Here is a 24,821-nt window from a genome sequence, read left to right as displayed (position 1 = left end):
ATTTTAAAAGTTTAATAGTAATAAAATGGTTATAAAAATAGTAATACAATTAGAGTAATAATAATTTGGACAATTTGGATTAGGACAATATGAGGCAATAGAACCAAAGAGTTACGGACGTCTGGGTACGTTTTTCTGGGCAGCACGAGCCCGAAAAAGGACCCCCGCTAACAAAGGATTAACCCTTAAAAACAATAGCCTGTTGCATATTCATACACTTCATACATGATGCCTAAATTCCATTCAAGTACAGGATTCTGTCTGGTCATCGTCAACTTCTTCCTCTGAATCCTAACAGCGCCTTCGAGGCGGGAAGGAGCTCGTTTCTTCTGTTAAGAGGGCAATAAATTCTCTTTCTCTGAAGGATTTAGGTGTCCTGTGGCTGCTATTTTGCTTCAAGTCCTTTCTGTAAAAAAAAGTATCCTACATAGCATAGTTTCTATTTTAACATTTTTTATAACCTAAAACTGTATTTAACACACTACTCAAGAGAATTAATACAGGATTACTTCCTAACACAACACATATAATATTCATTTTAATATCTGCGAAAAGCCAATCATATGATACGCATTTTTCACATCGGGGATGCCTGAGCAAGCCCTGGTGCCTACAACTGACCCAGTACAGAGCAGGTTTTGTGCTCCTGTTCAGTGAGGGGCAAAGCTCCTGCGGAACTGCAGTCGTGTGCACCTAAGCCCCCCAGAAGTGGGGTTACACGGTACAGCTGAGAATTTGGGGTTGGGTTTTGGCATAGCATGAGCTCCAATTCTGGGCAGCCTACAGGCTGCTTCCAGATTTGAGCAGTAATTTCAGTATAGCTCTTGTACGGAACACGTAGGGGATTTCTAGGACCTCCAAATTACAAACTAGTACAGACAGAAAAAGCAGTCTGCTGTAGAAGTTATTCAACACTAGGAGATGGAAAACATCTTGTAAAGAAAATGTTTGGCTTTTTTTTTGGCCTGGAAAATGTAGAGATGACTAATGCCTACAAAGCTAAACTTTCTCTTTTCTGAGTGCTGAAATGAATTTTCTTCATATAAATTGATGATATTACTTCAATTGTCCCATGGATGTTTCACCGTATAGAAAGAAAAAGTACTCCTGTAGCCAGATCCCTAAACTGAAGGGGGTTGATTCCTCTTCATAACAGAAGGCATAAAACACAAGAGGCCTGTACTTTCTGCAAAATGCAGCTTTCTGTTGCTGCATTTCAGATTTTGCCATCGTTATGAATTAGCATAATAGTCAGAAAGTGGGGAGACTTTAATTCCTTTGTTAGCCTCAGTGTTTTAAGTAGGAATCTCCTCCCTCTGTGCAAAGTGCCACAACCAACACATACCTAAGCTATAATGGCATTATGGAAATACCATACAGATGGTATTTCCTTTTTAATTCAAGCTATGTAATAGTTGTGATGTCCAAGTTTCACTGAGCTCTGCTTTGTGATCCAGCACAGGGATTCCCCAAGAGGGGAAGCAGAAAACTGGTAGAAATCCACAGCTGCTGGAGCTGTTGAACTCACCTGGGGCTCAGGTGAGATGCTGCTCTCTGAGCTGTTGCTCCTTGCAGCTATGGCTCCATGTGCTCTCCCAGCGTCATGCACACCCACCCCTTCTGACAGGGACAGCTTTGTCACTGCTGACATCTCCTCTCTCTGCACTGCTGCCTCCCCTCTACCATTCTAAGCAATTCCCTGAAAACTAGAATGGAAAATGTGCTGAAAAGGAAGATGTACACAAAGATATGACAACAACAAATTCCAAAGTACTCATTAGTAGCAGAGTATTCACTCAAAGTATAAAAAATATGGGTTTTGCCCTAAGGACTGCTCTTTGTCTCCAGTTCACAAATTGTTCTGAGTCTCATGAGATGCATAATTCTTTGTTACTACACAGAGGATTTAGATTTTTACAAATGTGTAATTACTTCTAAGTTCAAACTTTAGAATCCAAATTCTGTGGAATTTTTGCTTTTTAATCTTAAAATTACATGCAGACTGGATTTTTTTCCTAGTGCTTCTGCAACTGTGATCACTGTGTCCATGAGCTCATGTATTTAAAAATTCAAACAATAAAAACAGTTTAGCAGTGGCAGACATTTTGTCAAGGACATAAGATAAGCACTATCAAATAGACATAAGACTTTACAAATGAAATTGCTGTACACAATTCTCTTAGTTAATCTTAAGCTTTTTAATTCTTATATTTACTGTAGAAGCCTTAGGAATCAAAAATCTGGCACCTTTCTGTCAAGTCAACAAACCATTTGAAGTCCTATAGTATTTGCATGTGTTTGTGAACACAAACATTTAGAGTATAAATAAAATTAAAAGCTGTGTAAGCTCAAACTTAATATTTTTAATGTTGAAATAAACTGAACTTGCATAAATCAACTATATTGAATATCCAAATAAGAGGCTTTGTTCATTTATCTAAGTAAGGAAACCAGTTACAGAAGGTAAATATGGACACCCACTTCCAAGAGAATACTGCTACTGCCACATGAACAAGTCTGTAACAGCACTGATGATGCTCATTTTGTTTCAGTGTCAGAGCACAGAGCTGGAGTTACATCCTGTTTTATATCTCTAAACCAGCCTGCATTCCTCTCTCTAGGAGAGGAATGCAGGCTGGTTTAGAGATATAAAACAATCTCTCAATCTTTTTTCTGATTTTTTCTACTTTTTCTCTTGCTACACAAATAAGGAGGAATGGATGAAGTGAATCAGAACAAAGGATAATTCCAATTACTCTTTGAAAACAGAAATAGTAATGACTACTCCAGTAGTGCAGAAAACAACATTAACATGCCTTACACCTTAAAATAAACATTTAGTTTACCTCTTTGACCTTGTTCAACTTTGTTTTTCCCACTGTATATTTGTAAAAAGGCTTAGGATGAACTTCTGTTCCCATTGACTGAGAAGGTCAGGAATTTACTTTTTGTTTAAGTGCAAACATAAGAGGTGACATTTTAGCAGCATGGCAAAAATTTCGGGTATTATATAATTCTTTTTTTATAAAAAACATGGCTCGGATCAAGGACTTGAAAAAATACATTGGGAAAGGGGAAGAAAAGGTAAAACCTTATTGATATAAACTCTTCTGCCTAAAATTATGCATCATATTCTAAACAAAATGTTTCAGTGATGTGAACCATGGGTGCAAAGATTTTTAAAAAAATTAAATATATTTAAGCATGAACACAGTAAAAAAGCCAAACATTGTGCTTATAAAGTCCATGTCAAAAATTAGAAATTACAGTTTTCCATGAGTGTAAGAATGGGATGTGATCATCGTATTTTAAGTAATTTTAACATGTTCTTTCTTACAGTAGGAAAAGAAATGTAGGACAAAGTCAGACCATACCTTGAGTCAAATGAACAGTAACATTTTCAATACTAAAAAGTGTATATGTTTTTAATATGCATTTAAGTGAAACAAAAATGTAACTGAGAAAGATGCAGCTATTTTTATTATTTTAGCTGGCTTTTTCAGAGCCAGTTAAAAAGTGTATGGTATTGTTATTAGAAAAATATAAACATTACATATTATGAATTTATTTTGGCTTTCTTCACTTAGGGAAAGTTCCCAGAATGATCAGTCAGTTTATTAGAGTAAGAACAATAATTACTTTTAAACAATACATTGGATAAGAGTTATATGTCCTGTTAGGGTTTAGATTCTGATAAAAAATATGGCAACACCAGCATTTACTTTTTGTACAGGAGACAAAGTAGCTGCCTTCATGCCAAGCTATTCTGTTTCTTCTTCTTTTGCACTGGAGCTGCCAGCTTTTGTTTCTCTGGAACAATTTTTCTCTTTCTTTTTAATATTTTAACCCTTTTAGTAGTCCAAAAATCTTTGTTTGTCCTGGCTATTGATGATTTTTCATCTTCTGTTTCTGAAAAAAAGCAAAGAATTATTCACACTGACCTTTACATCACGTCTTTGTAGTCTAAATGGCAGACTTATTTGTATCTAATTTTTTAAAAAAGGGTTATAAATATCTTTTTATTTTACAGTAGAAAGTGCCATTTATGCTAGTTTTGCATGTGAAATTAAAATCCATGAAGATCAAGTATGCAAACAGATTACAATGCAGAAAAACAACAGCAGAAAACCCAAACAAATCTGAGCTAGAATTCTTAAGTTTGCCCCGCTACAGTGGCCTCACACCTAATTTTGCTTATAACAAAACAGGACATGCAGTTCTATCAACCGCTTGTTTTCTTATCTGTCTCAAAAGCTTTGCAGTGGCTTCCTCGGTATGTTATTCCAGTAAACACAAAGAGAATTTAAATAAAAGTGAAAAGAGGCTTATGTTCTCCAACAAACATATGGGCTTGAGACACTATCAGATTGGTAAGTGTATCTGTATCACTTGCCAGCATCATATCCCCACTTCTTCAAAATACCAGAACATTTTTCAGTGGATATAGGAGAAGCCTCCCACTTGGTGTATTCCATTTCACAGTCACATTAACAATTCAAAATACAAAGTTCTGTTACCTTGAGATGATGTTGCAGTTTTATCAGAGTTTTCTTTCATTTCTGAAGCTTGGTCAAGCCACACTGCTAGACACGTCAGCCTAGCTTTGGTATTGACTTCACACAGTAAAGATGGCCCATCTCTAATCTGAAGAAAACATAAAAAAAGTTTATTTCAACCTTATTTTATTTCTGGTTAAATTTAATGAAGTATTTGAAGTCAGAAAGCACCTTACACTTTCACTGTTAGGCAATTATATCACTCAGCTTTTGGAATACAAATAGTCTATTACAGATATCAAGGGATAAAGTGTCACAGATACATGGGCAGTGTTAACAGCATCAACCCACTGGAAACTACTGTATTAGAATATTCTACCCCTAGAGCTGGACAGAGCAGCCCACACAGTTATGCAAAACTTTGCCTGCAGGGAAAGGAATTAGGTCAAAATAAATACAATGTTACACAGAAAGGCAAAGATCACTCTGTCAATTCTGTACAAGGGGAACAGAAATGTAAGGTGAAGAGGAAAAAGGGAGATCACTCCTGCACTTACAAGTATAAAAATAATCAGAGTGGGTGAAATTAAAAACAGGCAAATTCATATTTGAAATGTATATACGTTGAGAAATAATTGAATGTATATATGTTGAGAAATAATTATTTGAACTATCCAAGATACTTATCATATAGTAGATCCTTTGTAACTAGGCAATAAATGGTAAAAATCTATTTCTGATTTTAAGAGCAAACAATATACACAATAAACTTTAAAGATAAGACATGATTCCTTGTTACTTGAACTGTGTTACTCAGAACTGTTTGAAAATACAGGAAATACAAGTACTCAGAACATTTATGTATTTGAATTTTTCCAAAGGACAAGTTCCTCCCCCGACCTTGAAAGAAGAACCACCTTCCCCTGCCCAAACCACAGACTTTATGTTTTCAGAAGAGTAGCAACAGTCATCAACATTACAGAAATTCACAGCAGTCCTTAACTAATTACATAGTCATAACATACGTAACTGATTAGATAGTCATAAGCCTGGCTAGGTCTGATGGAAAGCATGACTTTACAAAAAGTGGAGATGAAATATCATAATTTCATCAGATTTTATACTTTGTTTTAAAAAAAAGTACAAAGATGAAAAAAAATAGGACTGCATAAATAAATGTGCATGGACATACATCTCTACTGGGCATAACATGGAAAAAGATCAAGACAGGCACATTTCACCTAAAATTTCCTCAGTGATTTAAAATGAACTCTTACAACAGAACTGTCTGCAATTCTGGTTCTCTGTTGATTTTCTTAAATGTAACCAGCAGTGTAATATACCAACCTTATCAAGATCCAGATTCCACATTTTAATGTAACCATCACTGGATGCAGTAACAATGACATGCTGTCCTTCTCTTTCAAAACTGTAAATATCTTTTATTCTGTGAAAAAGACATAGAATATGTGAAAAAGAATACATTATTATCTTATAGCATCGCAGTTCACTTCAGACCAGTAAGCTGAGACAATTTAAAGATGAATAGGCAACAGTCTAAAAAATCAGTTTGAACAAAAAACCCCCAAGTGACAGGCAGGAAGTTGGATCTGCTTTGAGTGCTGTCATATTAGGAACATTTGCCTTTGCTAGGCTTATTAGGATTCAATTCAGAACTCTTTAGTACTGTAAAGCATACGCTATTAGACACATCAGTGACATTACTGCTAATGCTTTTGTGTTTTGATGAATTCAAAGCAACATTTGGACAAATATTTGGTATTCAAAAACAGAGAATACATAATTACACTCCTATTTGAACTGAATACAACTGGTTTGTTTTTTTGAAGCATTCTAAAGAGTCAGATTCAGTAAAGACTGGTTAAACACAAACACACACACACTCACAAATTTAGAATAGCAATATTCTTAATTCTGTACCCTATTGTTTTTGTAATGTGCATGGACACAGTACTTGTGCTCATACAAAAAGCAAACAAGTCTGTTTGGAATGTAGCACATAAATAATTTCACTTTCTATACTAAAACAAAAGCAAATTATGCTGAACATTACAAACCGTAGAACTTTAGAGAGGACTTAGCATTGCCATAAATATTTAAATAGTAAGCAAATATAGAATACCTGTTTTCATGGGCTTTAAATTCACACAAGCATTTTTGAGAGTCACAGCTGTAGAACCTAATCATTTCATCATCTCCAGCTATGGCAAGGACAGAATCCTTGGAATGGGGAAAGAGAAATGCAAGTGTGATTAATTTCATGTGTTTCAAACCAGTTAATTTCCCAACACCTCTCGTTTTTGTACTTACTGTAATAAATCTAAGTGAAGAAATCCTCTTCTCTGTTGTAATGGTGCCAGTGATTGAAGCTGTGTCAAGTTTGTAGATATCCACTTTGTTAGCTATCACGGTCACATACTTCTCTCCATCAGGGGACCATTTAATTATGTGTGCATCTGTACACATTGATACAGAGAATCTAAAAGTAAGAATCTTTAGAGGCTGATAGACACTGTTTTCTACCTAGACCTAGAAAATATTCAATGAAAAATCCAATAAACTAGAACAAACAGCTACACACTCTAATGTTTATTTCCAATTATCAGAATCATGTAAAGAAAAACAAACTGAAACACATTTATTTAAATGCTCTGACCTCAAATTTCAAGGAAAAAAAGGATTTACTTTAGTGGTACTATGTTTTCCTTTTGCTAAATGATTATTATTAAGGATATGAGCTTACACATGCTTGCCTGCACGTGTAAAAGACATTGTGAAAGTTTGCAGGTAACTGACTTGATTAATTCAGTCAACTTTTCTTTACATGAAAAATAAAGCTATCAAACTGCACTTAATTAGTGGATTTAGACTGATAAACTCACTTTGCTTCAGGTTTTTGATGAAGGCCGATCGTCCTTCAACAAGATTCCAAGTTCTGAAACATAATAACAGGCAATGTGCATTCTGGTTAAAAACAGCACAGCAAAACTGAAATCCAATCTGCTGTCATGAGGCACCCAAAGGAAGCTTTTAAGCCTCTCTAAGCATTTTTCTGCCTTCTTAATGCAAAAGAAAATGATGAGTTCGTATATTGCTTGCACGCTATAATGTTGAACTTGTGTTATTTATTTTCTAAACCACCATTTGCAATACTGAGACCAAAAGGAGGCCAATAGAAATTTGTGCTATGAAAATAGCATTTTATATCTCAAAAACAGGTACCTACAGCAACATGGAAACACTCCAAGTGAAAAATCACACTAAACAAAATCTGTCACTTTTCAAAAGTTTAAGCAAATAGTGCTCCAAAATGCAAACATATTTATACAAGTGACTTGTGAAGAGTCAGAGCTCACAAGGAGGAGGAATGAACAGCTGGCACTTAGAACTTCAAAAGACAAACAGATGGATCTTTGAACCATTTGATAACAAATATGTTTTATCAGTGTTGCCTAGTCCCAACATGGAATTGTTGCTTATAGCACCTTATTAAGAGTTATTGAATTGTGATTCTCAGCATTCCTTCATCAGTTTTGACTCACCTTAATGTTTTATCTGTTCCGACTGACAAAGCTAATTTCCCAGAAGGATGAATGGAAAGAGATGTCACATGTCCCCTGATGAAAATAAAACATTAGTCAGTCACATGTATTATTTACAAGGAAAATAGACATGAAAATGTATGTGAACATGACGATTTAAGAAACTTACTTATGTGCCTTAATGGATTTCAGACATTCCCATCTCTTTGTGTTCCAGATACAAATGAGCCCATCTTCAGCCCCACTCAGCAGATGTGAAGTCCCATAGAACTCCAAAGAAGTTATCGTGCCTAGAAATACAATTAACAATGTTGTACACACCAAACAGTTATTGCACAAATTAACAGAGAATGTAGAACTTAACAGAAAAACTTCTTCCATCAAGGCATGCCAGCTACTACCCTAACCTTGGGAAAATCTAAATGATTCCCTAAGTATTTCTTCAAAAAACCCTCAAACTTTCTTGCTATATTCAATAGTCTAATGTGCTCTATCAGGCACCCTTTACCCACACACGTCCATCTGGTCTGTTCTCTGTCACAGCAGTACTCAAACACCAGGGCAGAGAGCTTCTATCAGTGATAGGAATGCTCCCTGTCAAAGCCCTGCTCCTGACACACAGCTGGACTTACTGCCCTTGCTGCTTCCCCATAATCACCAGATGTATCATACATGACTTAAATGCAGTTACCATGCTCAGTCTAGCTCCTGGATCTTTTTGATTAATTAATACTGAGCTACAAATGACCCAAACAGATTTATTTGGACAGCCATTAACAGATGACTGTACCAATGATATAGACAGAGGGTGCACCCTCAGCTAGTTTACAGATGACACCAAATTCTGTAAGTGGTGAGGGATGGGATGCCATCCAGAGGGACACGGACAAGTTCAAGCAGTGGGCTTGAACCTCCAAGTTCCACAAAGCACAGTGCAAGCTGGTATCAGCACAGGCTGGGGGATGGACAGATTGAGGGCAGCTCTGCTGGAAAGGACTTAGGCTTGCTGAGAGATGAGAGGCTGGACACGACCTAGAAATGTGTGCTATCAGCCCAGAAAGCCAAATGTGTCCTGGGCTACATCTAAGGCAGCGTGGGCAGCAGATTGAGGAAGGGGATTCTGCCCCTCTGCTCTGCTCTTCAGAGACCCCACCTGGAACACTGCATCCAGCTCCAACAAGAATGATGTGGACCTGTTGAAGCAAGTCCAGAGAAGGGCATGAAGATGACCAGAGAGATGGAACACCTCTCCTGTGCAGAAAAGCTGAAAGAACTGAAATTGTTCAGATGGGAAGAGGCCGCAGGGAGACCCTACTGTGGCCTTCCAGTACTTGAAGGAGGCTTAGAAGAAAGATAGGGACAAACCTCTTAGCAGGACCTGTTGTGATAGGTTAAGGTTTTAGACTAAAGAGGGTCGATTTAGATTAGATGTAAGGAAGAAGTGTTTTTACAAGGACAGCAGTGATACACTGGAACAGCTGCCCAGACATGTGGTTGATACCCTGTCCTTGGAAATGCTCAAGGCCAAATTGGATGGGGCTCTTTGTAACCTGATCTGGTTGAAGATGCCCCTGCTCACTGCAGTGGGGTTGGACTAGATGACTTTTAAAAGATCCTCTCCAATCCAAACTGTTCTGTGACTCTGTCATGTACTTTGAAGCTGTAATTCAGGCAGCACACACAATGGGAAATGTACCAGGTTAACTCCTCTGACAGCAGCAGCCTGCTTTCACACACAAACTCTCTTTTGTGTGGTTCATGTACACTTGTAACAGGGGCAAGAACACTGGGAAAGACAGTAGCTGGGAGTAGGCATGATCTAGATAAACCATCTTGATAGAAGAAAAATGGCACATAAGCCATTTGTGGCTCATAACTTCTAAACCACTTCATAAAACTACAAATAATTTAAAGCAGCAGCAGCATTTGTGAGCTAATACCAGAGTAATTGTTTTTACCTTCTATGCTCAAAAGCTTACCTTGTTTGTATGATCACACCATCATGGCTGCAACACCACCACTACTAGAGTCTTATTAGAAAAAAAAAAAAAAACCCAGTATTTTTCTAGCAAGGGCCAGTTTTTCAGCTACAATTTTTTATCATTACGGTTTTTTACAAAGAAATGATCCCTTACCATTGTGCTGTAGCAGCGCCCCATGTTCAATCTTCTTTTTCATGTCATAGATTTGGATTGTCTCATCTCTGCTCCCAGTGACCACATATCTGTTATTCACTGCTACTGCTGACAATGAGGCAGTGTGGGCATGATGTGTAAAATCAGGGACGACTGTCCAAGACTGTAAATGAAATGCAAAACAAACAGGTCTTTCTCAAGCTTACCACAGAAAGCTTCCACTTCATTGTCCCATAATTTTATTTTTTAAAAGCAAAAGCTGAAAAAGTATACGTGCGAAAATCAGAATCACAGAATCAAATAGGCTGGAAAAGACCTCTAGGATCACGATGTCCAACCCATGACTGAACATCACCTTGTCAACCATGGCACTGAGTTCCTTAACCTCCATGGATGGTGACTCCACCACCTCCCTGGGCAGAGCATTCCAATGTCTAATCACCCTTGCTATAAAGAAATTCTTGCTTGATGAAGGCTGAATGCCCAACCTGAATGTCAGCTGGCGCGGTGTGAGGCCACGTCCTCTTGCCCTGTCACTGGCTGCCTCAGAGGAGAGGCCAACCCTCACCTGGCTACAGCCTCCTTTTGTACAGTTGTAGAGAATGATAAGGTCCCCTTGAGCCTCCTTTTCTCCAGACTAAACAACCCAGCTCCCTCAGACACTCCTCACTGGACTTAAGCTCCTGACCCTTGAGCATCTCCACTGCCTTTCTCTGGAGTTGCTCCAGCATCTCAATGTCTTTTCTGATTTGAGGGGTCCAGAATCGTAAGGCGTGGCCTCACGAGTACAGGCGGAGGAATTATACTTAGCTGTAAGCGTAATGGGATCTTCCTGAGTTAATGTGCTGTCAGGAGATTAGTCCAAAGCATTTAAGCCTGCAAACCGCCCCTTGTAATCAGTGCTGTGCTTGGACGAAGCTGTCTCTGCACAGAGATAAATCCCAAGAGCAGGAAAGGCGGACTCTCTCGTTTTCCATCACGGCAGGCTGGAGACACGCCTTCCACGCGCCCCCAGCCCACGTCCCATCCATCCCTCCATCCTCCGCACGGCGCCGGGAGGAGCGGCCCCGCACCGCGGGCCCCGCACGCACGTGGCTCCGCCGCAGCTGCCGGGAGCGCTTCGGGCCAGCGAGGGGGCCGAGTCTGGCGGCAGAGGCCGCGGAGAGGCCGCCCCGCCCCCGCAAGGCGCTTTAAGAGCCCCGGCGGCGCCCGGAACCGCGGCTGCGGACGGGCGAGACGGTGAGTGCCGGGGCGCGCTTCCAGGGGGGCGGCCGGGGCATTTCCCCCACACAATTCCCCGGAGACGTTCCAGACCGGGTTGGATGGGGCTCCGAACACGCTGGTCTCGGGGAAGATGTCCCTGCCCGCGGCAGGGGGTTGGAACGAGAGGGCCTCCAAGGTCCCCTTCCCACCCAGACCGTTCTGTGCTTCTTCCCTCCCTCTCTCCCCCCCCCGTTCCCCCGGCTCCCGTTACCTGGCCGGGCCGCGTGGCGAACCCCAGCAGCACCTGCTCGTAGCACCCCGCCACCAGCTCCATCCGCCACCGCACGGCGCCGCCCCGGGGCTCTCGCTGGCTCTTCCGCCCGTCCGCCGCGCTGCCTGCGCCGCTCCGCGCTGGCCCCGCGCTGGCGTCCGGCAGCGCTCGCTCCGTGCGGGTGAGGAGAATCCCGTGGGAGCCGCCGCGGAGCGGGAAGCGCCGGAGGAAGCGGCCAGGGGTCAGTCAGGCTGCGCGCGGGGCAGCCCGCGCAGGGGGGGCCTCGCGGGGCGGAAGCGGCGCTGGCGGTGATGGCGGCGGGGAGGACGAGAGGCGTTAGTGCCGGGATGGCGAGGGGGGAGGGGGAGCGGTGCTCGGGATCGGGGGCTGCTAGCGGGGAAAAGGGGCGCGGACCGATCTATCGGGAGCGAGGCGGGGTGGGTTGGCTGGGATGTTCGGCCCTTTTCCTTCCCGGGGGCCGCGGGGCCCCCGCCTGCCTCAGGGCGCGCGGGGCGAGGAGGCCCCGGCGGCGCTTGGGCCGAGGCACCAGAGAACCAGCCCCGGGCCCCGCCGGCTTTCGTTATTTCGCCGGGTCGTTTTATATTTTTTCATTACTTAATTTCTTATCGCGTAGCACGGTAAGCAGGAAGCGCGGCCCCGGCGCCAGTGTGGCCGCTTACGGAGGGCCGCGGCCGGGCGGGGCGCACTTGTGGTCGGGCTCTTCCCGTCGTGCCGAGTGGCTCGCTTAGAGAAATGCGTCACGGCTCGGGCCTGGGCTCGGCCGGGGTCACCGCGCCGGCCCCGGGAGCTCTGAGAGGCTCCCTCATCCCCGTGCCCTGCCCCAACGCCTCGTGTGAGCGGAATTAGTGCCAAAGGAAGGGGGGGAATTGCCCGCTGCCTGCATGAGCGGTGTTTGCGCGGGCGATTAGGGCCGTGAACAGCTTCGCCCACCTTTTTGCCGTATGAACACAGTAATGAAAGAAAGTGGAATAAAATAAAAAGCTGCTATGGTGTGTGTGTAATCCAATTAAAGATGTGTTTGAATTCTGGAGGTTGAAGCTGCTTTAAATGAAAGCTACCTGTGACTGTAGATACAGTTAAAGCAAATGTAAAAAAATGTATTATATCAGTGCGTGCTGTTTTAACTGCTTTTAAAATGATCTTGTTTTCTAGTGAAAAGGTGAACGTTGGACAGGGAGGCGTACAAAACCGTTTTTGCATAAAAGTTGGTGATAACCTACCGAGAAGCCCTTGTATCCCTTGCCTCCCGATAGCCTCTTGTAACAAGAGCACTCTGTCGTGCGTGCCATCTTCCATCAAGTCTGCAGGAGTGAAAAGTGGTAAGTTTAAAAAAAGTTTCTGGGCAGTTGTGAATTCAAAAATCAGTATTTCAGTGTTGAGAGCATGAAGGAGTTCGTGGTTCTTTTTATTGAAAGCCAACGTTACAGGAACATTGTTACGTGGATATTTGCGTTAGTAATGACAAGCCTTAAGAGGCAGAATTTGCTGCTGATAATTCTTTTTAATGAACACAATTACTTTCAGTTAGCATGTGCTCAGTGTAGCATACACTAACCTTACTAGTATTTTAGGCCTGTTTGTGCTTGACTCTTCTTGGCTTCACAACGGCTGTGGGGATGAAGTCCATAGTTATTCTGAATAGCATCATGCATAGAAGCTCTAATTATGATTTATGGCTGTCCTGTGTCAAGTTAGTCTAATCCAAGTAGTGCTCTGAACTCTGCAGGCAAGCCTTGAAGGCATTGTAGATGCTCTGTGTTTATTGCATTATGTGGCTGTGGACTTAATCAGCCGAGATCTAAAACATTACATAAATTCCTGCATGGAAATGGGAACTAGAACTTTGACCATCAAATATCTGCATAGGATACACCAGATGTAAGAAAGCAGTAGGGGTGAAGAACACCCGTGTGTGAAATTAAATGCGGAGTATTTTGCAAATGAAATTAGTTTTTGCACTGATTTATATTTGTTGGATGATTAGGGAAAAAAGCCTAAAGAAAGGATATTGGGATCAACAGAGATGCATAGCTCTTGTGGAAAGTGTGTCCACTGTTTTAGTGATGGCAGTAAGATGTTATTTGCTGGTTTTTGTTTTGATGGTAATGAGTGAAATGTGTATGTGGAGAAGGCGAGAGGGAGGAGAAAAGGTGCAGAGAAAGGTGTTTGCTTGTGCTATGCCCTCATCCTGTTTTTATTTCTCATATCCTTTAGCACATGGGAAGTGTACCACTGCTTGTTTTCAGCTGCATAGTTTGTGGTACAAGTAAATTTAAATCTGGCTAAAAGGGGAAGAAACTGATGAGGTTGTACAAAACATACTGAAACCTCTATCTTTTGCCTTGCTTTTAACTATTTTAGAATCTTCTGGATTGTTGGGTTATTATATGTAGGCATTTCAGAATTAAGGGTAAGATATAGGAGACTTAAACAATATCTAGAATTTTCTAGTGCTTTGGACAATGGGAAAACTTTTTGGTCTGTTATAGTTTAGGACAGTGAAGATGACATCTAATCCTAATCCTGTTAGCCATATATTTTTTCTATCTCCAATGTATAAGCAGTGACAAGTTGGAACTTAATTTTCTAAGTTCTGAATTAATAACTTCAAAGCATATGGTGTGGTGAACATATTTGAAAGTAATTAATATTGAGGGTAAAATCCTTCATCTTTTTTCTCCCCTACATTTTTTTCAGCTGAAGGAGTGTAATAAATTGAACCTGCGCAGTTTTACTGTTCGAGAAAGACAGAAGACAGTTTGAACCATGGCAAGCCAGGTAAGATCATTTAGTCAGAAATACAGGCATGCTGTGCCTAAATGGATTCCAGAACCATACTCAGAATTCCTAATAAATGTAAAGCTGACATAGCTAGCTTGCTCTGAGTTGGATGTTCTTTTAGCCTTAAGATTTCTTCTGGCAACTGTCCTCAGGACACTTCATTGTGTCAACTCAAGCAGGTTGGGGGGCATTGTGTTAAGCTTTGCAGTTTGCATTATTTGAGCGCGAGTTCTTCTGAAGGAGCTTGCGCGTAACACTCTGTATGAGATACATGTGGAGATGTTATAGAGGAAGAACGTTAAAGCCTGCGTAAGTAAATGCTATGGAACATCATTCTTATTTTTGGAAGTCCTTGTTCTTCAGAGTCTTCATTGAGGGAGGCAACCGGTGTTAACAAGGCTGTTTCCCCTCCTCTTTTGTGTAGTTGCCCCATTCACTTCCTTTTTGAGCTGTGGTTTTTGGGGTTTTAGTGTTTTTAGTGTTTTTTTTTTCTTTTTTCTTAATTTTTCTCTTTTTGTTATTTTTTTTTTTAATTCCCTGAGAGGTACTTTTTATGCCTCTTTCCTCCTGGCCTTGCATCTGGGTTTGAGTTTTCCCTCAGCCAATCTAGTGCCTGTTCCTGGTCTGCTTTCGCCTTAAATTCCATTAATCGGCCTCTTGTGTTTGTTCCTGGCCTGGGAGAGTGACTCACTGCTGGGTAGTGAGGAGAGGCATCTCTCAGAAGAGTACCTAGGTGAGGGGAGATAGGGACAGTGGAGATTCCTTCTAGGCAAGAGTGACAATTTCCCTGCCTCTTCATCGTGCAGATTGTGCTGCGGCAGGGTTTTTTGCATCCTGGAGCTCAAGTGGAACACAGTCCAGTCCTGAAGCTAATTAACATTTAGGATTGGCCAGCATCAAAAGGCTATCTGGTTTGTCCCTAATTCCCAGAGGAAGCTGTCAATCCTTTAGCCAGCTTGACAAGTCAGGGGAATATGGCTGTTCATACAATCCTTTGGCTCTGTTATTTTTGCCAGGCGTTTTCCCCAGAGGCTGCTTTCCCTCATGGGAGGCGGAGGGAGAAATGGGACCCCAGGCTTCTTTCAAGGGCAAGGTGAATATGGGGAAATCACCTGTGGTGATGGGGAGTGGGAGGGAGGAATGTAAATGAGGCTAAATACTATAAAGGTCATTTTTTTTCTCCCTACAGGACTTGATGGCAAAAAAAAGAGAATGTCTCCAGGCCTACAGCTGGTGGAGAACACCCCAGAAGAAACGGAAGAAAAAGAACAAAATAAAACCAGGAAGAATAGAGTTTGTCCCTAGTAGTACTAACACAACCAGGTAAAGACCTTTAGAAAGGAGCAGCTCTGACCCTTTATCTGTTTTAATTGCTAATGACTAGTGAATGTCATCAATTATTTTAAAAATCCTGAAATGGCACACCTGGTGCCTATACACTAAGTATTGCTCATGGAATATTTAGTATTGTATTGCCATTTGAACAATGAAGTTTTTTTTTCCTGATATATCTCTCATAATTGCTTGAGATGTGGTGTCAAAATAGTCTTAGCTCTTTTTGAATTCTGGCTGTAACTTAATATTCTTTTCTTGGTGTTTTTGGTGTCCTGCCCTTCAGATAACAAATAATAGTTTCTAAAACCAACTTCTAAAAAGATTCTTTGATAAATTTGAGTCTTCATTGAAATGCTCGAAAAAGCAGTAGAATGGACTCGGAGAAATTAAGAATTTGCTGGAGTGATGGCATTGCAGTTCTGTGCAGTGCTTAGCAGAGTTTTGCAGTTAATACTCACTTCATATTTTGTCTCCTTATTTGTCCAGTAATAACTACTTGCTTGTATGTTAGGGACTTTATACTGACATGAACTCTGTTATTTTCTAACTTAATGGTGGTTCTCTTATCTTTTTAAAGACCGGACTATTCAATATTTGTTGGGGAACTGACTCCAGAAGTAGATGATTTTCAGCTCTATGACTATTTCCTAAAGAGGTACCCTTCATGTATTGACTGCAAAATAGCAACAGACCTGCTGGGATATTCCAGGTAATGCCTGTGAAAATGTGTTAATGCTGTCAGTATGTTTGTTGCTATAAGTAATCTATAAGAACTTATATTGGAACTGGTTTTGTATTTTCTTCAGAGGCAGGAAGAGAGATTATTCTCTGGCATTTTTTTAACAACCTAGATCCCTGGGGTTCTGAAACTTTATGGTTAGTTTTAGCTAACTAATGGGTTAAGATTCATTTTAGCCAAATGCGTATCTGCATGAAAGTGGTTATGATGGTGGGAGAAAGGAGAGCTCTGCATGGACATCTGTGCTTACTTACAGCAGTATGTCCACCTAGTCAGTGCAGTACTCAGGACAAAATAATCCCCTTTTTACATGTGGAAGAAAAGTGTAAGGCCTAGCAAATCTTAGGGGATTGGGAGATGGAAATACTAGTATTAGTAAATAAATCTTAGGGGAAGTTAGACTGGCAAGGCAGAGAGTGAAGAAGGGATAAGTGAATTTGCTGTTTAGAAAACACTGGCTGTAATGGACTAATTCAAGAAACTTAAAAAGAAATTAGAGCAAATTTAGAAAGAAGGTTAGAGCTGTAGAGCATAGGAACAGGTTAATACTGATATATTGAATATACTGAACTGCTGTAAGTGCAGAAATATATAATCTGGTTACTTACACAGATAGCAGTTAACATACATTGTTTTGCTGGCTTTCAGCAAGTTGCATCTTAATGCTATCAACAAAGCTTTTTGCTTCTGGCCCAAGTTTTTAATTTTGTGAAAGCATCTTCTGTGCATGTGCACATGCCAGAGAGGTTGCTTAGGTAATAGAAGCTATAGCAGCTACTATTTTCATGAAGACAGAAAATGAATTAATTGGCTTTGTAACTGTTATGAATACTAGAATTTGTTTTCTCCCTTTTGAAAATTGTAGAGGGTATGCCTTTGTCAGATTTGGTGAGCAAGGTGATCAGATGAGGGCACTGCAAGACTGCCAGAATGCACCAGGTCTGGGGGGAAAACGAATCCGGCTGAGCATAGGAATTTCTAAAAGGTAACAAATGAGTTGTGCATTGATAAAGTAATTCTGAATAATTGGATTCTTTTAGCTCTGCCTTTGTAAAGACTGTGGCCCTTGCTATAATGGCTGTACAGGATGCAAAATCAAGAAGCATTATGTTTTGACTGCCTGGATCTGTCAAACCTCTTGGAGGATTGCTGGGGAAATCCAACTCTTAAGTCTAGCCAGATTGTATAACTTGGGCTTAGCTGCTCTTGTGACCGGCCTTAATGCTTATGGTAGTGAAGCTGAATGTATTTGTAAGTGTTTCATGTTTGGGCCTGAAGAAGGTAGAAGGGACAACAAGTGTTTATTTTTATGCTAGGAGGCTCTTCTGGGTCTTTCCCCTTGGATTAGACAAGTTAGCACATTGTTAGTTTTAAGGTAGGCTGGCAGGGAAAGGAACTCTTTAGTGGGAAAACACAAAATATAGAGGGGAAGAAGCCAAAGGAGATGTTGCTTGAACAGTTTGTTTAGAATACTGCTCTTTGCTCCTCAAGTGATTAGGGCAGCAGGAAATTTAAAGTTGATTTGGTTTGAGAGGTTTTTTTTCTGCCAGCTCAGTTCTCTCAGTCAGTTATTTAAGGCAATCCAGTTAGAGACTTGATACCCAATTTGATAAATTATGATCCAGAATACAGGCAAAAATAGAACTGTCTGTGAAACAATTTCAGTATATATTCATGAGGTTAGCTTGTGTGTTCTGTTAGAAGGCTAAAAATAACAGCTCCTGCTTCTCTTCCCTGGATAGTTTTGCCAATGTTGCCTCATTGCTTTGGAACAGAAATGCCCTTACCTAAGAGAACACTGTCCAGATTTGCTTTCACTAACTTGCTCTGAAAACAAAGTCCCAAAAAAGTTTTCTTCACTTCTGCTATCCAGAAGAATGTCAGCAGTATTTTTAGATGTTTGTTTCCTATAGAGATTGGTGTAGGAGAGAAGTTGGAAGCAGAAGATGGAGGCATTATGAAACATCATTTATTTGCTACAGTAGTAAGACAATAAAATACCTATTTATTAGAATGTTTGTGTAGCTTCACAGTAAGGAAGCAGAAATGCAGTGTGAGTATTGACATACACACCTCTAATCTACACCTGTTTCTGAATGGCTGAGTACTATGCTCTCACAGTATCCAAAAGTCCAGCCATCAGAGTAGTTTGTCATTAAGTTACTTACATTATTTCTGAGCTCCTTCAGTTTGTGGTCTTGGCAAAAAGCCCCAATCTGAATTTTCTGTAGCAAAGTGGAGATAAACAGACATTGGACACTGCGAGCACAGGAGGTCTGCTTGTATGTAATCAGCAAGGAAATGTCTAAGCATAGGGGATTTCTTGGATGCTTTTCATGTGGTGTATCTCTGGTTTAGAACAGACTATTCTTGTTCGTTGATACTTGTCATTAGTCAACTTGAAGTTGCCCCTGGGAAAAATCTGCTCAGGAGAGGGAAAGCAGTGAAAACTGATCACCTGGCCCTTTGGTCTTCATAAAACTAATAAGTTTTGTAATTTTCCTGCTGCTTTGGCTTCACTCTGGATAACGGCAGTGCTGACTTCACCTGACAGCTAAGCTTTGGCAACTGTTCATGGACCAAAACTTGAGAAGGTGAAGGTAGACATGGTAAATTGACAGGCAGTGTCAGATGTTTCTCTGAAATAGATAATCTGACTTTACCCCTTGTTTCTGGAAATAACAAGATTTCATGTTAACAAAACAAAAGATGGAAGGACTAATTAAACATTTCAAGTGTCTTTAAAAAAGCAGTGCTTGGTGAAGGTCTCTGATCTTAATGAATCTTTTTTTTATCAGTAAGTTGCTTAAACAATACCAAAAGTATCCAAACTGAATACAGATAAATGTAACTCAAGTTAATCCAGAGAAATAATTATTTTTGGCATTGCTGAAGGTGAACATTTGCTCTCCTCATAAACATGAGGTCTATTGTGCTGTGACATAAGACTTCCTGAAACTCAGGAAAGTTTCCTCATAAATTTGTGTGTGAAATTGTTAACTTCAGCATTGGGTTTACAGTTGTTCTCCAACTCTTGACTGTATATACCTTCTCATGTTTCAGACTGAAAGCAGAATTCCAGCGGTACCAGTCATACAACTACAATGATTATTATCAAGATTATCAGAACTACTATTCACAGTGGAATTATGATCCTTATGCTGACTACAACTACAGCTCCTATACTCCCTATGATAGCATGCAAGCTGTTGGAGACTGCTCTTTGGGAGATGCTGTTATGGCTCCAGCTGTTTTTGAGGTAAAGATACTACATAGTTAATTAAAAAAAAAAACCCACAATTAACAAGTCATATGGGTTGTGTAAATCAGAGCAAAAAAGTCCTAAAACTGAAATCATGATGTCAGATAAGTGTGAGGGTTATGTTCAACATGACCTTTTGGATTTAAGTGCTTGAGTGCATTTGTAGAATTAGATGTTTATGCAGTAATATTTGTTCTTGTATGTCAAATAACAGTTCTAACTGCAAGTTTTTGCAGTGTTTCTGATGTACTTTGCTTAAAGAAAAGTAAAGAATAGTTGTAATTGATCAACTGGCTGACCTAGATATGATCATCTTAAGACTTTCAAAAGTGCATTTCCAGTGGAATTCTACTATGGTTTTCACAAAAAACCCAACATTAAAAAGCAACAAACACCTCACAAGAAACCCTTTCCCAATAAACAGCACCTGCTCCTGCTTATTTTATAGCTGTGGGAGGAAGGGAATGTTTAGGAGCATAAAATTATGTTGGATTTGTGATGCTTTCTGAAACTGACTATGAGTACTTTCTCTTTTTTTTTAGGAAGCTTCAGCTATGACTGAAATCAATGATGACCTAATAACTGAAGGTAATGATAATTCTGTCACTGTAAGCTTGAATTTAGCCATACTTCTGCCCTTTAACAGTATAAGCCAGTGACTCTTGGGGTAAAGAATGGGTTATAGTTAAGATGAGGTAGGATTGTAAAGCTAATAGTGTACACTATGTCAAGTAGAATGGGATATTGTCAACAATACTTTGCAGTAGGCTTCTTGTAACTTTGCCTTCATTCTCTGTCCAGAGTGGTCTGTTGGAGAAGGTACTAGATCTTTGTATTGATTCTGTTAAGATTGTTGTATGTTAAGCTCATTAGTAGACATATCTTGTAATGGTGTCCAAAATTTTTAATTATGCCAAAATCTCTGCTTGATGTGAAAATACCGGTACAGTCCTAGCATTTGACTACACTAATTGCAAAAGAAGCTGGATTTGTTAGCTTTGTTGAAGTTCTAGGTGAAAAAACATCTCACTAGGTGTACTATTAAGTTTGTTAAATCATTAAATTTACCTAAAGTACACTTTATTAAGCATTTACTTCAGGTTTTTGTATGCAAGCCTCCCAAGTTCTGACACTTGTACTTACCAGACTTGTATTTTTAGATCCACAGCTGTACTTGGATGTTGATGAAATGAACAGACAATTTATGGAGACAAGTGAAGAACTCTATGATGCCCTCATGAATTGTCACTGGCAACCTCTGGATACGGTCACTTCTGACATCCCCTCTGCTATTTAAGTGTCTTATATAGCATGACCGTTATGACCAAGGTGCTAAAATTACATTTCTTCTACATTACTCTAGATCATAAGTTTTAAAGCACAATGATAGGTTGGGGTTTCTTTTGCTATGCTTTTGGCAGTTTCTGTAATCTTTGTTTTGTTTTGTTCATCATTTGGAGCATCTTGAAATCATGTAAATATTCTAGAAATGTAAAGAGTTCAATGGGGTCTAAAGATAGACTTGCCTGTGTAAATAAAATTTTGTTTCTGCAAACTGGCCAGCAAGGGATTTTACTTATATATGCGAAACACTTTCTCCTTCTGGCTTGTGGAGCTTAGCTGGAGGCAGTAGGGATATTTCACCTGTCTTTGGTATGGGCATCAGCACTAGCAAGAGCTAGCTCTCACATACTCCCAAGATGCCTAGGCAATCTTACAAGCTCTTAATCTTAATGTGCTGTCCAGTTTTAACATACAGAAGGGTAAACTCAGAGCTGCTGTAGCTGCAAACATTCCAAAGACTAAGGATGATACCTACTGATAGTTTTATGTCTGCCCTTCTTGTTAGTCTTCTCATCTGACCTTTTACAGCAAAGAAACTGTTGTAATATAATACCTGTTCTTACACGTAAAAATCCTTGGAGAAAACCCTGTGGTTTAAAGAGGGAAGAAAAAAACCCATCAGGAATTAGAGTATCCCAGTATCCTCTTCAACTAAGTTGCGCCCTATCCTAAACATCTGTTATTTGTTCAGTCTTTGTGCTCAGATGTTTCATAGTCATGAGGTCTATAACATTTTAGGATGACAGTTCTCAGTATTGAAGTCAAAAGAGGTTAGGGGAGATGGCAATGAAGAAAATTCTGCTTTCAAACAGCAACTTCTGAGTGGCTTCCTCTAAACTATTATTATCTGAAAGGGTATAAAGTACTTTTCAGTCATAGGGTGTTAAGCTCCCGTTACTACTTAATGTACACAGTGAAATAAATTCAGGCTGGAAACAAAAGAATACTTTTTGAAGAGAAAAAGTATAAATTATCATATAGCTAATACATGTGAAAGCTACTAAAGCTACTGAAGGCATTTTGGTACTGATGTGTGTTTCGGGGGCAGTCTAAACCATAACTGCTAGGATGGCAGGTTTTTTTTTTTCTTTAATGACTTAATTACATTGAAGTGGTGGTCATAACCTGTATGCTGTTCTTAAATGTGAAACTAGTACTGCATTGCAGAGCGATGACTTGGCACAGCAGGTCCCTTCTACCTGCTCACCAGAATCTCCCTCTTCTCACAGTTTAATTTCAGCTGGGATTTTTTTTAAGTTCCACCCATGAAATACAGATGCACTAAACTAGAAAGGTTTTCTGGTGTGATATAGGAACTTCATTCTTCCTGAATTTTGTGCACTGCGTATGTAGAAAGAGAGCAAACAAAAGCCATTAATTTAGGGACATTACTATCGGAGTCTTAGACTGTTTTCCTGCTTTGGAGAGAACTAGTTGCAAAGTGGCTGAAAACTGGGATTTTGTACATGAATGTTTCCCTGGTGTGAGCTGGTTGGTCTTTGGAGAGTCACAGTAGGGAGCTTATTAATGGGAATGTGACAGAAAGTGGAATAAATGAAGCAAAGAGATTCTGGATGGGGAAGGGAATTGTGTGTCTGTATAGAATTGTTTCATAGGACTGCAGAAGGAGGGAACTCAACATAGTAGATGCAGGCCTCTTGAATTTGGATGTGGGGGTGTTAAACTTTAAAAACTGTGCTTGATTTGATGTCACTTCATTTGTAGTGCACAGTTGTGGTGCCTGAGCCTGGTAGTACAAGCCAGTTGCTAGGCAAAGGGTTTTGTATCTAGCAAGCTCCGTCATCACAAGCTGGATGATTATAACCCAGGCAGAGACCTGGAAGCTTCCTGCTTTGAAGTGCATGTCCTGCTTTGCATAGCATTACCTAACACCATACTTCACTTGCAGCAAGTAATTTGTGGGAGCCTTTCATTGTGTTATCAGATCCTAAGGGTGCATGTTGGCTTGGTAGAAATACTATAGAATATCCACTGATTTTTAGCTTTTGGGAGGTTGATCCATGTGTGAATTATGTAATAAGGAGCCCATGCAGTTGTGTGATTTCACTTTGATCAGCACTGTATCAGCACAGCACATAAACCTCAGAGTCTGTAGTCACTATATTTATGCAGATTTTACATCTCAGCAAGGTCTTCACACTGCATTAGAGAACCTTTTTGGACATGCACCTTCTGTTCTGGGCTGTAAAGTACCCATATAGTGAAAATACTGTTGATGCAATGTAGTGAAAGAGGTTGTTTGGGCCATTAGTTGTGCAAATCTGAGAGATGTTGGGGAATATATTTTCTTAGTCAGCACAGAAGTAAAGTGAGGTGAAGGGGGAGTCTGCTGGTTGCAGCCTGTGTGATACTGTTTTAAACAGCTCTTTGTTTTCTGTCTCCTGAGCCTTTCTGCTTACCTTATACTGCTTACCAGTTAGGAGTGCATATGTGGGATCAAGATACTGTGTGCAGCACAATTCTTTACTGTAAATGCACACTGAAAAAGCTTCTGTGTTGGTGTAAGCACAAATTTGGGAAAAAAATGAGTGCATCAGATCTGCTGGCATTCATTGCTGAGACTTTTAATTGAGGAAACTTCCAGCGCTGGTCCAACTACTGCCTGAATTAGCAAGCTTACACAAAGACCTGAACATGTCCATCATACAGATGCCTGCTCTCAGTTCTACAAAGAGCTGATTGCAGTAGAAACATAAAAAAAAGTATTGGGAGCAATGTTTTCAACACCATGCTATTTCACTTTGGTTGTGTTCTGTCTTTTTTTACCCAGATGAAATGTTGTGGGGTTTTTTAAGTCTGATGAAGAATCTTAGTATTGGTTTTATAAACTCTTCATTGTACCTAGCTGTGATAGATAGTGCCTTTACCTAAAACCCACTTATTTCTTAAAGAAGAGTAATGTTTTTGTTTTCCACTTCTCTGAACAGAAAAGCTTTAGTACCATGGTTTGAGGGGCTAATGATCCTGCAGTGAACAGGGAGAAAAAAAACAGGCTAAAAACCAATGAAGACTGAGAAGTGTTCAAAAAGGTTAAATGGTACTTAAGCCGTGAATGTTTCTTTTTGCAGGGATGCTCTTGGACCAACAGCTTCTTTCTAGTGCTACCTCAAAGTAACTTGCAGATATAACTCACAGGGAAGATTGATCAAATGGTGATGATCACTATCATTCTGCTGGAGATATATATATATTTGCCTTTTGTTTTGTCTCATTTTAATGACATTTATTTAACTTCAGTGACTTATGTCAATAGACGTTGTTTGACTACATCCACAAGTATTTCTGAGTCATGAGTTTCTTTAAAGGTATGTCACCATATGGAAATTGTTCTAAATAGGTAAAATAAGTAAATAAAGCAGCACTTGAATTTACAGAGCAAATGTCTAGTGTAGCTGCATTTGACACGTATATGGAAGAGAAAATTGTGTTTACAGCTTACCTTAATATTCTCAGCATGTATGAAGAAGGAAGCTTGTCCTAAATTTGTTCAGCTCCTACCTGACCAGCACAGGAATGATTTTAGTCAGTTCCACACACAGGTACTATTTTAGAAGCCAGCATTGTCGCCAATGAATGTACGTTACCAATGGGCACAGTTTCCATCCCCTCTGTAAATCTAGCTCTTCCCATCACGGAAACACATTATGCTA

At 40.1% G+C, this 24,821-nt stretch overlaps 2 protein-coding genes across 10 annotated transcripts; one reads left to right on the top strand and one right to left on the bottom strand.

The window, feature by feature from the left end:
- Window positions 1–3,454: 3,454 nt before the first annotated feature.
- PAK1IP1 (PAK1 interacting protein 1) lies at window positions 3,455–11,813 on the bottom strand. 2 transcript variants are annotated; one of them, XM_058022224.1, is made up of 10 exons: window positions 11,669–11,813; window positions 10,195–10,357; window positions 8,229–8,349; window positions 8,060–8,134; window positions 7,400–7,452; window positions 6,828–6,973; window positions 6,640–6,737; window positions 5,844–5,943; window positions 4,518–4,644; window positions 3,455–3,903 (listed from the first exon to the last, which is right to left on the bottom strand). In XM_058022224.1, exons 1-10 carry the CDS (start codon window positions 11,729–11,731, stop codon window positions 3,752–3,754), a joined length of 1,098 nt encoding a protein of 365 aa, XP_057878207.1. In that variant the 5' UTR covers window positions 11,732–11,813; the 3' UTR covers window positions 3,455–3,751. The 2 variants fall into 2 exon arrangements, with proteins under 2 accessions (XP_057878207.1, XP_057878198.1); XM_058022215.1 differs by having other exon boundaries at window positions 3,455–3,909; window positions 11,669–11,776.
- Window positions 11,307–24,551, top strand: LOC131082369 (tRNA selenocysteine 1-associated protein 1-like). 8 transcript variants are annotated; one of them, XM_058022265.1, is made up of 11 exons: window positions 11,934–12,003; window positions 12,842–13,008; window positions 14,387–14,467; window positions 15,487–15,563; window positions 15,660–15,793; window positions 16,383–16,514; window positions 17,410–17,529; window positions 19,608–19,803; window positions 20,349–20,394; window positions 20,967–21,135; window positions 24,240–24,551. In XM_058022265.1, exons 4-10 carry the CDS (start codon window positions 15,534–15,536, stop codon window positions 21,101–21,103), a joined length of 795 nt encoding a protein of 264 aa, XP_057878248.1. In that variant the 5' UTR covers window positions 11,934–12,003; window positions 12,842–13,008; window positions 14,387–14,467; window positions 15,487–15,533; the 3' UTR covers window positions 21,104–21,135; window positions 24,240–24,551. The 8 variants fall into 8 exon arrangements, with proteins under 8 accessions (XP_057878225.1, XP_057878266.1, XP_057878240.1 ...); XM_058022242.1 differs by lacking the exon at window positions 11,934–12,003 and adding an exon at window positions 11,307–11,433 and having other exon boundaries at window positions 20,967–24,551; XM_058022257.1 differs by lacking the exon at window positions 11,934–12,003 and adding an exon at window positions 11,892–11,909 and having other exon boundaries at window positions 20,967–24,551.
- The last annotated feature ends 270 nt before the right edge of the window (window positions 24,552–24,821 follow it).

This window comes from Melospiza georgiana, chromosome 1, assembly GCF_028018845.1.
Source record: "Melospiza georgiana isolate bMelGeo1 chromosome 1, bMelGeo1.pri, whole genome shotgun sequence".
Lineage (NCBI taxonomy): Eukaryota > Metazoa > Chordata > Aves > Passeriformes > Passerellidae > Melospiza > Melospiza georgiana.
This window is presented reverse-complemented; position numbering and strand designations above follow the sequence as displayed.